The sequence below is a fragment of the Drosophila suzukii genome, chromosome X (assembly GCF_043229965.1).
Source record: "Drosophila suzukii chromosome X, CBGP_Dsuzu_IsoJpt1.0, whole genome shotgun sequence".
Lineage (NCBI taxonomy): Eukaryota > Metazoa > Arthropoda > Insecta > Diptera > Drosophilidae > Drosophila > Drosophila suzukii.
In genome coordinates, this window is record NC_092084.1 from 6,909,688 (window position 1) to 6,921,376 (window position 11,689).

An 11,689-nucleotide genomic window follows, 5' to 3' on the forward strand; every position below is an offset into this window, starting at 1 on the left:
ATAATCTCTTTAGATTCACTTATGACATGGCTATCTAAATGCTTATCAATGTCTTTAATAAGTGAATTTCCAAACGTTTATCAGCGATTTTAAAATGTGTAGGAAATTCCTGAATTTCAATTTAGAAGATAGCAAAAGCATTTCTCTTTTTCAGAAAAATTATTCGGAATAATATTTTCCATGTTTGTTTGTTGTTGCTTCCAGTCGAATGCAATTGTTTACTCTTTTTCCTAATATAACTTTACTCCCACATGGCGGATTAGTAATATGACTTGTTACTTACCCCCTTCCTCTCCGCCTCTCCACTTTCAGGTAATCCTTCACATCACAGTCAACCAATGGGACCAAATCACTGCGACTCGAACTGGACACAATCAGCATCGGATCGCAGGGAGCAACAGGAGGTGGTGGTGGTGGAGCAGCAGCACCAGAAGGCGACGGGGGAGCGGCCAACATAGGAGCAGCAACGTCGGCAGCAGCTGCCCAGGGCCCCTCGAGGATGTCTAGCCGGAAGCTGCCAGGAGGCTCTGGAGGAGCTGACGAAGTCACAACAACAGCAACAACAACAACAGCAGCTGCCCCCCTGGACGACAATGCCAATGCCAGCGTGGAGATTCCGGCCAGCAGCGAGGAGCCATCAGCGGGCGTCGGCGAAGAGCTGGCCATCATTAACAAAGCAAGCACTCCAACGCCGCCAGTGGAGGCGCCTGAGGAGCCACCAGCAGCATTAGAGGTGGATGGTGAAAAGGAGCAGGATGCCAAGGAATCGAATCCAGGCCCCAAAACGCCTAGGTCCACGCCCACGCCAACGCTCACGCCGGCTGTCACGCCCAGCAGCAGCAGTGATGGTGTGGCGGCCAAGAGCGTAAGGGTTACCCGGCACTCGTCGCCACTGCTCCTACTCAGCTCGCCCACGACCAGTAGGCGTGAGGCCGGCGACGGAGCACTGGACACCACCGAGGAGCCAACGGGATCGGGCGGCCAAAGGAAGAGCTCTGTAGAGCGATCCATGGCGCCGGTCATACGCGGACGCAAGTCCATTAAAGATATGAAAGAAGCCAAAGAAGTCAAGTCCGAGGAGACGTCAGCTGTGGCAGCAGATTTAGCAGCTGCAGCTGCAACTGGAGCAACGCCTGGCCAGGTCAAGGAGGAGCAGGTCGGCGAGGGAAACGAACTAGAATCCCTGACAGCTTCGGACAAAAAAGACCACAAAGATATAAAAGACAAGGAAGAAGAGCGCCAAAAGGATATCCATGAGGATACACAGAAAGAAATAACTGCTGAGTCAAAAGTATCTGCAGAGAAAGAAAAATCCGTAGAGAAAGAAAAAGATACGGAGAAACAAATAGCTGCAGAGAAAGAAAAAGATGCAGAGAAAGAAAAAGATAGCGCTGCCAACAAAGATGCAGAAAAAGATAAGGATAAGGAAAAAGCCAAGGAGGCACTGACTCCAGTGGTGCCGATAGCGCCGGTGACACCAACTTGTAACCGCGTCACCCGCAAATCGCATGCCCAGGAGCAAGTGGTCAACACGCGGGTCACGCGCAATCGTCGCCAGTCCTCCACCGTTGGAGCCATTCTCGCCTCCGCGTCCCTGGCAGCCACAAATTCCTCAGTCACAGAGCAGCCGCTACCTTCTCGCGGCCGCCGGAAGAAGCCAGTGGCGGCGGCTCCGCCATTGGAGCCTGCGGTGAAGCGAAAGCGATCCCTAGATGCTGAAGCCGACCCGGAGGCCACTAGCAGTGCGAAATTCAGCAAGGTGGAAGTGGTTAAGATCGAGGAGGTGGAGGCACCAGGTGATGAGGAATCAACTACTGTGTCCATCAAACAGGAACCTGTTGATGCCAGCGAGGTCAGCTCCATTTCTCCATCAGTCACACCCACTCCCACACCCACGCCAACGCCTGCTCCGATATCGGGCAGCCGGCGGGGACGTGGGCGCCCGCAGAATAGAAACTCCTCGTCGCCGGCGGCAGCCACCACGCGAGCCACGCGACTGAGCAAGGCGGGATCACCGGGCATCCTGACGCCAGTGTCTCAAGAACCGGCGCCACCAAAGCGGCGGCGAGTCGGCTCCACTACACGGAAGACTGCCTCGGCCAGCTCACTGGCTCCCAGTTCGCAGGGCGGCGCCGGCGATGAGGACTCCAAGGACAGCATGGCCTCGTCCATGGACGACCTGCTGATGGCCGCCTCGGACATCAAGCAAGAGAAGCTGACGCCGGACTTCGATGACAGCCTGCTGCCAGAAAGCCTGCCTTCCACTTCTGGTGTCTCGAGTGCCAATGGTCATTCCTGCATCGAACCGCTCACTGTGGACACAGAGAGCATCAACAAGCCCGCCGATCCCGAGGTGAAACCAAAGGAGTTGCCGGCGGCAACAGCCGAGGAATCCGCATCGCAATCCGCCACTCAATCTGCCACTGTGTCTGCAGCAGCGGGGAAGGCTCCATCACTTAGTCCTGAGATGATCAGCGAGGGCGTGAGTGCGGTCAGCGTGCGGAAGTTCTACAAGAAGCCCGAGTTCTTGGAGAACAACCTGGGCATTGAAAAGGATCCGGAGCTGGGTGAGATCGTCCAGACAGTGAGCAGCAATGACACAGAAGCCGATGTGAAGATGCTTGTTGACGGCGAGGTGAATCAGGTGGAATCTCCGAACCCGCAAACCAAAGGGCACCTTGAAAAGGAAGAGAAGAAATTGGAGCCTGGGACGGAGAAAGAGCTTGCTGCTCAACCGGAACCAATAACTGAAGATGTTTCTGAAGTTCTGGCTGAAGTTCCTGTTGAAATTCCAGCCGACATCACAGTCGAAATTATTGCCGAGGCAGAAGAAGACACTTGTTCCAATAGCTCTTTAAAGGCAGGTGATCTCCGCCTGGACGAGAGCAATGATGAGCCCGAGCTTGTTCTGGACGATGGCCTTATAATCAATGGCGATGAGGCACAAGATCAATCGGAGGAAGGGTTCTTCCGTTCAGAAGAATACGACGTCCTCGAGCACGAGATCATGGAAGAGCTGACCAAGGAGGGTGTTTTAGATGCTAGTGGCAATGCGTTGAGCCAGCAAAAGGTACTAATCGAACAACCCGAAGATGACACACTCGCCCAAGATCCTCAAAGCTCTGCCGGTGCGGTAACTGTGGAATGTTCGCCTTCCAAGGATCCCTCCCCCGCGGACGAAATGGTGGCCATGGAGGTGGACGAATCCTATATCGACATTAAGCAGCAGACGGATCAACTGTTAGCAAACCACTTGGCGGAAGGATCCGCCACGGATGCGGACTGCGGCCCAGAGGACAACAAGGAGAACCTGTCCACGTCTGCTGCTAGCACAGCTGCCGAGGGTCTGGACATTCAGTTTGACCTTAAGGAGGATGATGACGAGGAGAAGCCGCTTGCAGCGATAGCTGCTGAACAGAAACCTGATTTGCTCTTGGCGAAGGAGATGGAGGAGGAGGATGCGAAACCTAATGGCAAGCAGGAATCGATCTGCGATGAACACCTGCAGCTACTGCAGCAGGATCAGGAGAACCATCTGCAGAATCTGCGGCAGGAGCAGGAAATTCACCTGCAGAACCTGGGCCTACTCACACACCAGGCCGCCGAACAAAGGCGGAAGTTTCTGCTCGAGGCACAAGCCCGCCAGGCCCAAATGCAGCTCCAGCAACATCACCACAACCAGCACAAGCGACAGGGAGCACGGGGAGGGGGCAGTGCCACGCATGTGGAATCCAGCGGAACTCTGAAGACGGTCATCAAGCTGAACAGGAGCAGCAACGGAGGTGTGGGCGGCAGTGGTGGCCTGCCTACGGGGACAGTTATCCATGGCGGCAGTGGCTCCTCTTCCGCCTCTTCCACGTCCTCCTCATCAGTGGGCAGTGCGACACGGAAATCAAGCGGTGCTTTGTCCTCGGGAGCGGGAGCAGGTGCTGGAGTCCGCCGGCAATCGCTAAAGATGACATTCCAGAAGGGTCGGGCTCGTGGTCACGGAGCTGCGGACCGATCCGCCGATCAGTATGGGGCCCACGCGGAGGACTCTTACTACACTATTCAGAACGAGGTGGGTTTGCCAACTACTTTGGGCTCGCCTCCTGAAGAGATGACTAACGCTAGCTGTTTACCCATCTTTTCATTCCAGAACGAAGGTGCGAGAAAGTTAATTGTAGCCACTACTGGTAATCCCGGCCGCAAGACCAATAACCGTTTCAGCTCGACTAACAACCACCACTCCACGGTAGCCTTGCACGGTAGCAACTCTGCGGTCCAGTACTGTGCGTAAAGTTCAGATATCTCATTCGGAATCTTGTGCTCCAATTAGCCTTGCTGGCTGATTTCACTCTAGAAAATCAAACCGAACGAATGGAGCCGAGTTGCAATGGATTTAATATCATCTGGATATTTTGCAGAACATTGCAACTCATTCTTAAAAGTTTATTTATTACTTTGAAATTTGTTTGATTTTGAAAATCATATTGTTTTTAAAGTTAATGTGATTTTACTTTGCACATTCAAATGATGTTTCTTTAGCTTATAGCAGCTTTATCAGCTTCCTTATCGGAAAAGAGGTTCGGTTTGATTTCCCCCCTCACATTTCGTTCACGTTCATTTCAATTTCTCCATCCGGGAGTAATCGTCTTCTCCATTATCCGTCACTGTACATATGGCACCGTCACTTGCATCCCCTTTAACCATTTCCCCATTCCCACTGTACATTGAAAGACACTAACGCACTGACCGAGAAAAGCGGCTGAACAGGCTGATTGACGAAGAATGCATTGCCTTAACTAGCCATGTTTTTCTCCAGATTCGTCACACTCGGAGAGTCAGGGGCAGGCGGAGCACGGCTTCTACCAGATGGTGAAGAAGGACGAAAAGGAGAAGATCCTTATTCCTGAGAAGGCCTCTTCGTTCAAGTTCCACCCAGGGCGGCTGTGCGAGGACCAGTGTTACTATTGCAGCGGAAAGTTCGGACTCTATGACACCCCCTGCCACGTGGGTCAGATCAAGTCCGTGGAGCGCCAGCAGAAGATCCTAGCCAGTAAGTACACAGCCAGACTGAATACTCTATACGTATACATTGCATATACTCTGAATATTAGCCTTAACTTATTGACCTTGCTGATCTCTTTCTCTACCTCCTCTGATGTTCGCTAGTTTCCTTATCATTTGCAGACGAAGAGAAGCTGACGGTGGATAACTGCCTGTGCGACGCCTGTTTCAGACACGTCGATCGGCGAGCGAATGCCCCATCCTACAAAAAGCGTCTTTCGGCTCCAGGTCACCTGGAAACGGGCGTAGGCAGCTCCGCGGCGGCAGCTGCCCTGGAGAAGCACTTCGCTGGCGACAGTAGTGGTGTTATTCCGGAGGTGGCCGGAGGAGAGGCGGGTTCTTCGTCAACGGGAGCCGCGCAGCATCGCTCCTGCGCCGTCAAGGACTGCGTTGAGGCGGCAGGACACTCGCTGCGGCGCAAGTGCATCCGCAAGAGCGTGAAGAAGTTCCAGCTCAGTCTAGAGATCCCCGCGGGCTCCTCGATCGTGTGGCTGTGCGAGGCGCACTACAACACGGTCATCCAATTCTCCGGCTGCGTACTCTGCAAGCGGCGGTTGGGCAAGAACCATATGTACAACATAACCACGGTGAGTCTACTTGCAGCCGTCCTCATCCGCAAAGAGTGCTAATTCAGATTATTTAGCAGGACACAGATCGGCTGGAGAAGGCGCTGTCTGAGATGGGCATCCCGGTCCAGCTTGGCATGGGTACCGCCGTCTGCAAACTGTGCCGCTACTTTGCCAATCTGTTGATGAAGCCTCCGGATAGCACCAAGTCCCAAAAGGCCGAGTTCGTCAAGAACTACAGGAAGAGGTGTGTTTGAGTTGTAATATTTTCTATCGAATTTTGACTAATCCAGCGTTTTTCCCATTCCTTTTAAATAATAGGCTCCTCAAGGTGCATAATCTGCAGGATGGCAGTCACGAGGTGTCCGAGGCGGATGAAGAAGAGGCCCCCAATGCGACGGAGTCGGAGAGGGCAACCGCAGACGGCCAGGAGGATGCCGAGATGCCCATGGTCGTGGACTATGATGGTCCAACCGACTCCAATTCCAGTAGCTCTTCGACCGCAGCCCTGGACAGCAGCAAGCAAATGTCAAAGCTGCAGGCTATCCTGCAGCAGAATCTTGGCGCAGATGGTGCAGGAGTAGCAGGAGCAGGAGCAGCAGCATCTCCAGCTGGTGCCGGGGGAAGCGGATCTGGTGCAGATATCTCAAACGTGCTCCGCGGAAATCCGAACATTTCGATGCGTGAACTATTCCACGGCGAGGAGGAGCTGGGTGTGCAGTTCAAGGTGCCGTTCGGCTGCAGTAGCAGCCAGCGGACGCCGGAGGGCTGGACTCGGGTACAGACCTTCCTACAGTACGACGAGCCGACGCGCCGCCTCTGGGAGGAGTTGCAAAAGCCGTACGGCAACCAAAGCTCCTTCCTGCGTCACTTGATCCTGCTGGAGAAGTACTACCGCAACGGAGATCTCGTCCTGGCACCGCACGCCTCCTCCAACGCCACGGTATATACGGAGACTGTCCGCCAGCGTCTAAACTCCTTCGATCACGGTCACTGCGGAGGACTGAGCAGCACAGGCAGCCCTTCTTCCTCAGGTTCCAGCAAGCGCAGCGGTATACCCCAGCCTGCGGGTGCCAGTGTGCTGGCCACCGCCCTCACAACGCCCATGACTAGCCACTCGTCCTCCTCAGCGTGCATTTCAGCCGAGCAGCATGCATCAGCTGATCCCGTCATTCCGCTGGTGGAGCTAAACGATGATGATGATGGCGAGGAGCTGGCAGGAGGAGCGGTCGATGGAGCGTCGAGTGCTAGGCAGGAGGAATCACTTTTGGAAAGCCTTAGCACAGTCTCGGTGCACAAGTTGACCAAGCAGCTCAGCTCGAATGCGGTGACGATCATCGCCCGGCCCAAGGACAAGTCGCATCTCTCGTCCAACAGCGGATCCTCGACGTCCATTTCCAGCTCTTCGTCTGCGGTTTCCTCGCCAGAGGAAGTCGCCGTCACCAAGGTCACCGTAGCCGCGCCCGCACAGTCCAAGGATGCACCGCCACTGGTGCCCGCCGGTGGTAACAGTCGCAGTATCCTGAAGACCAATCTCCTGGGCATGAACAAAGCCGTGGAAATTGTCCCGCTGACCCCCGCCTCGCACGCATCCACCTCAACGTCCTCTGCTGCATCATCTAAAAACTTCCTTACATCCATCGCCTCCCTGGCCAACAAGTCAACGGCAAGCCATATACCTGAGAAGCAGCAAAAGATTCTTGACGTGGCCAACAAGCTGCTCAGCAGCCAGGGCGAACCGGTTTCCACAGCCTTGCTCAATCTGCAGTCAAAGCTGAAGCCTCCAATGCATCAGCAGCAGGGCGTTGTATCAGGATCAGAAGCGGGAACTAGCGGCACCCAGAAGCCTCCTAATGTGGCCCAATTGCTAAGCTCTCCACCAGAGCTAATCAGCCTCCATCGCCGACGGACGAGCGGAGCATCAGCAGCAGCAGCAGGAGCGGCGCCCAACAGCCTACTTGGCAATCTTCCGGGCAAGAGGCTGCAACTTCCACGAACTGGAGCAGGGCCTTCAGCAGGAGCAGGAACGGGCGCTGGAGCGGCGGGAAACCGAGGGTCGGGTGCATCAGCGCCGCCTAATGTGGTCATACTGCCGGACACCCTAACCGCCCAGGAGCGGCACGAGAGCAAGAGCTGGAAGCCTACGCTGATACCGCTGGATGATCAGCAGAAGGTGCCAAACAAAACGCACGCTCTCTATCAGACCGCCGACGGTCGCAGGCTACCGGCTCTGGTTCAGGTGCAGTCCGGTGGCAAGCCATACCTCATCTCCATCTTCGACTACAACCGTATGTGCATCCTGCGTAGGGAGAAGCTGCTGCGCGACCAGATGCTCAAGGCCAACGCCAAGCAGAAGCCGCAGAACCAGCAACAGGCACAAGGACAGGCGCATCATCAACAGCAGCAGAACTCCGCCGCATCGGCGACGGCCTTCTCCAATATGGTGAAGCTTGCCCAGCAGCACACGGCGCGTCAACAACACACAGCACGTCAACAGCTCCAGCAGCTGCAGCAGAAGCAGCAACAGCAGCTGCCCACTTTGCAGCCAGGCGGTGCAGCGGCAGCGGCGGCGGGAGCGGCTATAAGACTTGCCCGACTGGCGCCAAAACCAATGCCACCGCTAACTAATCCGCAGATTGGCAGCCAAGCGCCCAGCTTTCAACCGTTGCTGCCCAGCCCTCTGGACAACAGCAACAACTCCTGGCTGTGGAAAAACTTTCCCGACCCCAATCAGTACCTGCTCAATGGAAATGGAGGAGGTGCCGGGAATTCCGCCAGCAAGTTGCCACATCTCACGGCCAAACCGGCCACGGCAACGAGTAGCGGCGGAGGGGGCAACAAATCGGCTGGAAGTCTGTTCACCCTCAAGCAGCAGCAACAGCAGCAACACCAGCAGAAGCTCATCGAGAACGCCATCATGTCGAAGATACCCAAGAGTCTGACCGTGATCCCGCAGCAGATGGGCGGAAATGCCGGTGGCGACATGGGTGGCAGCAGCTCCTCCGGCAAGGACTGATGACGGCGAAGGAGGCCACCATGGCCAGGAGGAGGAGGAGGAGCAGCTGCTTCGGTAGGCACCCGGCGCAGCAGTAGGATCAACAAGCAGGCGGCCAGCAGTTCAAGCGGCGGCGAGCTTCAGAGCACGAGGTGACCAGCGGCGGCTCCATGGATATCACAAACTCCACAATTCCATGGCTGCAGTAGAATAAGTGATACACTAAAAAAAACAATGAACGGTCAGACAGATGGATCAGATGAGAAATCAAGATATTTCTAAGATTACATAACGTTGTTTGTGTATAAACGAGATACGGTTACGAATACGATTACACTATAAGTAAACCCCACTAGTTAGGCACTTGCGCCGATGCCACAGATGCATGAAATGATTGAACAGATAAGGATGCAGATGCCGATGCGAATGAGGATACGGATACGGATAGTTAGAGATACCGATACACCTTATTCTAAACTACGCTACTCTATTATTGTAGACTTATACTATATTTTTTTAATTAGATTTACGGGCATAATAACTTGCGATTCGTGTATTATAGATACCAAAATTGCTAGAGCTAAACGGTTTATAAATTTATAAGCGACCCTAAAACACACACTCACACATACACACCTACTGCTGCTACACAAACACACTCACACCCCACAGACACGCTACTTTAAGAGAGAGTGCAGCACAAAATAAAATTGTGGCCAAGAAGATGTACCAACTTTAGGCTGCTGCTGATCCCAGGACAGGAAACTGGAACTGGTACCAGGATATCCCGAAGCCCCAGTTTTTTGTTTTTTTTTTTTTGTTTACATAAGTCCCCATCCATCCCAGGAGCATTTTCAGCACACTACTCACGTGGCAGATGGCAATCCAATCCCGCACATAGAATACGATACGTTTGATGTAGACTCCTAATTTATAACCATTTTGTATTTCCATTTATACATCAATACACAATACGCCCCCGACCCCCCTCACTCAGATACAGAAACATAATTTTATGGACCTCTAACATTAACTCCCCAAACTGTAAATATTTTAATGGAAACAACAGATAAATACAAAAACTGCAAAATACAAACTAAAATGCTAATTGAACCCCGTAAACCCAAAATGCGATTGTGAACCACAATCAAATCGATCGGTGTTCTCGGTGCCTCCGGTGGCCTCTGTTCCATTCCAAGGAATTCTAAAATTGTAGCTGCCTAAAGAAAAGCAAGATCGTTGGTAGTGAAGCGAAATTAATTTGCAAATTTTAATGACAAATTGAAAAGCTTTCTCGACAAATATATACCAATAAAAAGATATACTTAACACCCAGCATACATATACACACATATATGGAATTATATATATATACACACACGATATAGATATTTTAGAGCGAAGGCGAGAGATACAATTGTAAATTAGTCCGTTAAGCATAGATATATTTATACACATATGAGAATTCAATTGTTGTTGTTAAACATTGAAAATGTATTTATAACGCGGAAGTTGATTGATATCAAACAAACCATACAAGAAAAGCGAAAGGAAACCAACTTTGGCCTGCCAAAGTTTATATACCCTTGCAGTTATATACCCAGACGTTAAGGAAATAGTCGAAAGTACAAAACTAAAAAGAAACGACAATCTTTTGTTTCATGTTAAATCTGAAAATCACAAAGAAGCAAGTTCAAGTGAATTAGTCTTCCTACTTTGACACCACTCATATGATCTCCCAATAACCGTTATAAACGACAACCTATCAAGTTTCATGTGATTATCTTTAAAAGTTGCTGTAGTTTTAGGGTATAATTGTCCGATATTAACCAAACTTTTCAGATCTCCGTATAACCGCAAATACAATAAACTTCCCAAGTTCCTGTAGGTATCTTTAAAGCAGATCAGGAAAAATCGATAGATATTTATGACAGAAGCAGGGATATTGATATTATAAAGGCCTCTGCAAGGGTATATTAAAAGAATGCATAGTCCTACGTCGCTGCTTTGGTGCGGATGCGAATAGGAGTCGGAAGTGGAGAAGAGCAGTTCCCAGGACTTCTCTCTGATGACCATGATGAACATAGATTGCCTTGATCGAACCTGGTTTTGTAAAGCCGCATGGAAAATCGTGTGCCTGTGGGTGATTTGGCGCGTGCGTGTGTTTGTGCTGTGTTTATGTAGTACTTTGTAGCTGATAGATCATTCGATCCAAACACATCTTATAATTACAACTTATTTATGCAATTATTTTTAAAAGATTAACAAAAATCAAAATTTCAACGAATCAAGAAATAAATTTCCCCATGTCCAGCTAAGAAATCCGATGGTTTTATTTTATCCTTTTCCAGGGGCCGCACAGTGGGGATTGGATAAGGGACCCCATATAGACAAACTGGCGGCAGTGGCTGTACGAAAACACAGTATCACCAAAAAATCGCTTTATTCATCAATAGATATCTGAGTTGTGTATGTGAATTGTAGTTTAAGTTCCGAAAACGTGGATATATTCGAGATAAGCAGAAACTTGGGTTCTGAAATTGTTCATAAATAAAAAGCTACAGCATTTGTGTGAATATAATGGTATCTCTCTCTCTATCTCTCTCTCTCGCTGTATCGCCGTCTCTGTCTATCTGGTGGACATCAAGGTTTGTAAACGGAAGCGGAAGTAGTCAAGTTTCCCCATTTTGGTTCGCTATCTCCCTCCCTCTGTCCCTACATTTTAGTTTCGAAGAAAGAAATCTCTTTCAGATTTGGCGATTTCATTTGTTTTTTTTGGTTTTTATGTATGGATTTTGTTTTATTAACATAAATTTCAAAAAATAATGTTTTTAGCGTTTTGTTGATGTTTTTGTTTTGTTTTGGACTTGGTTTTTAGAATTAGATTTAAATATTCGATATGCACTTGATGGTTGCCTTGCTGTTTTACAAATGTATTTAATGTGTGTGTTTCATTTTATAATTTGTTTTCCTTTTTTTTGTTTTGTTGTTTGTATGTATGTTTTGTATGTGTGGTCGCATACATCGGCTCGAGACGGAAATTAATAAATATATATTCATCCTCACATGATGCTCTGAA

The 11,689-nt window shown here is 50.6% G+C and overlaps 1 protein-coding gene across 1 annotated transcript; it reads left to right on the plus strand.

The window, feature by feature from the left end:
- Positions 1-475: 475 nt before the first annotated feature.
- Positions 476-11,669, plus strand: east (enhanced adult sensory threshold). Its single transcript, XM_017083340.4, is given in 7 exon segments — positions 476-4,060; positions 4,139-4,271; positions 4,805-5,038; positions 5,173-5,636; positions 5,693-5,862; positions 5,937-8,616; positions 8,618-11,669. Coding segments are annotated over 7 exon segments (7,314 nt in total). The 5' UTR covers positions 476-499; the 3' UTR covers positions 8,690-11,669.
- The last annotated feature ends 20 nt before the right edge of the window (positions 11,670-11,689 follow it).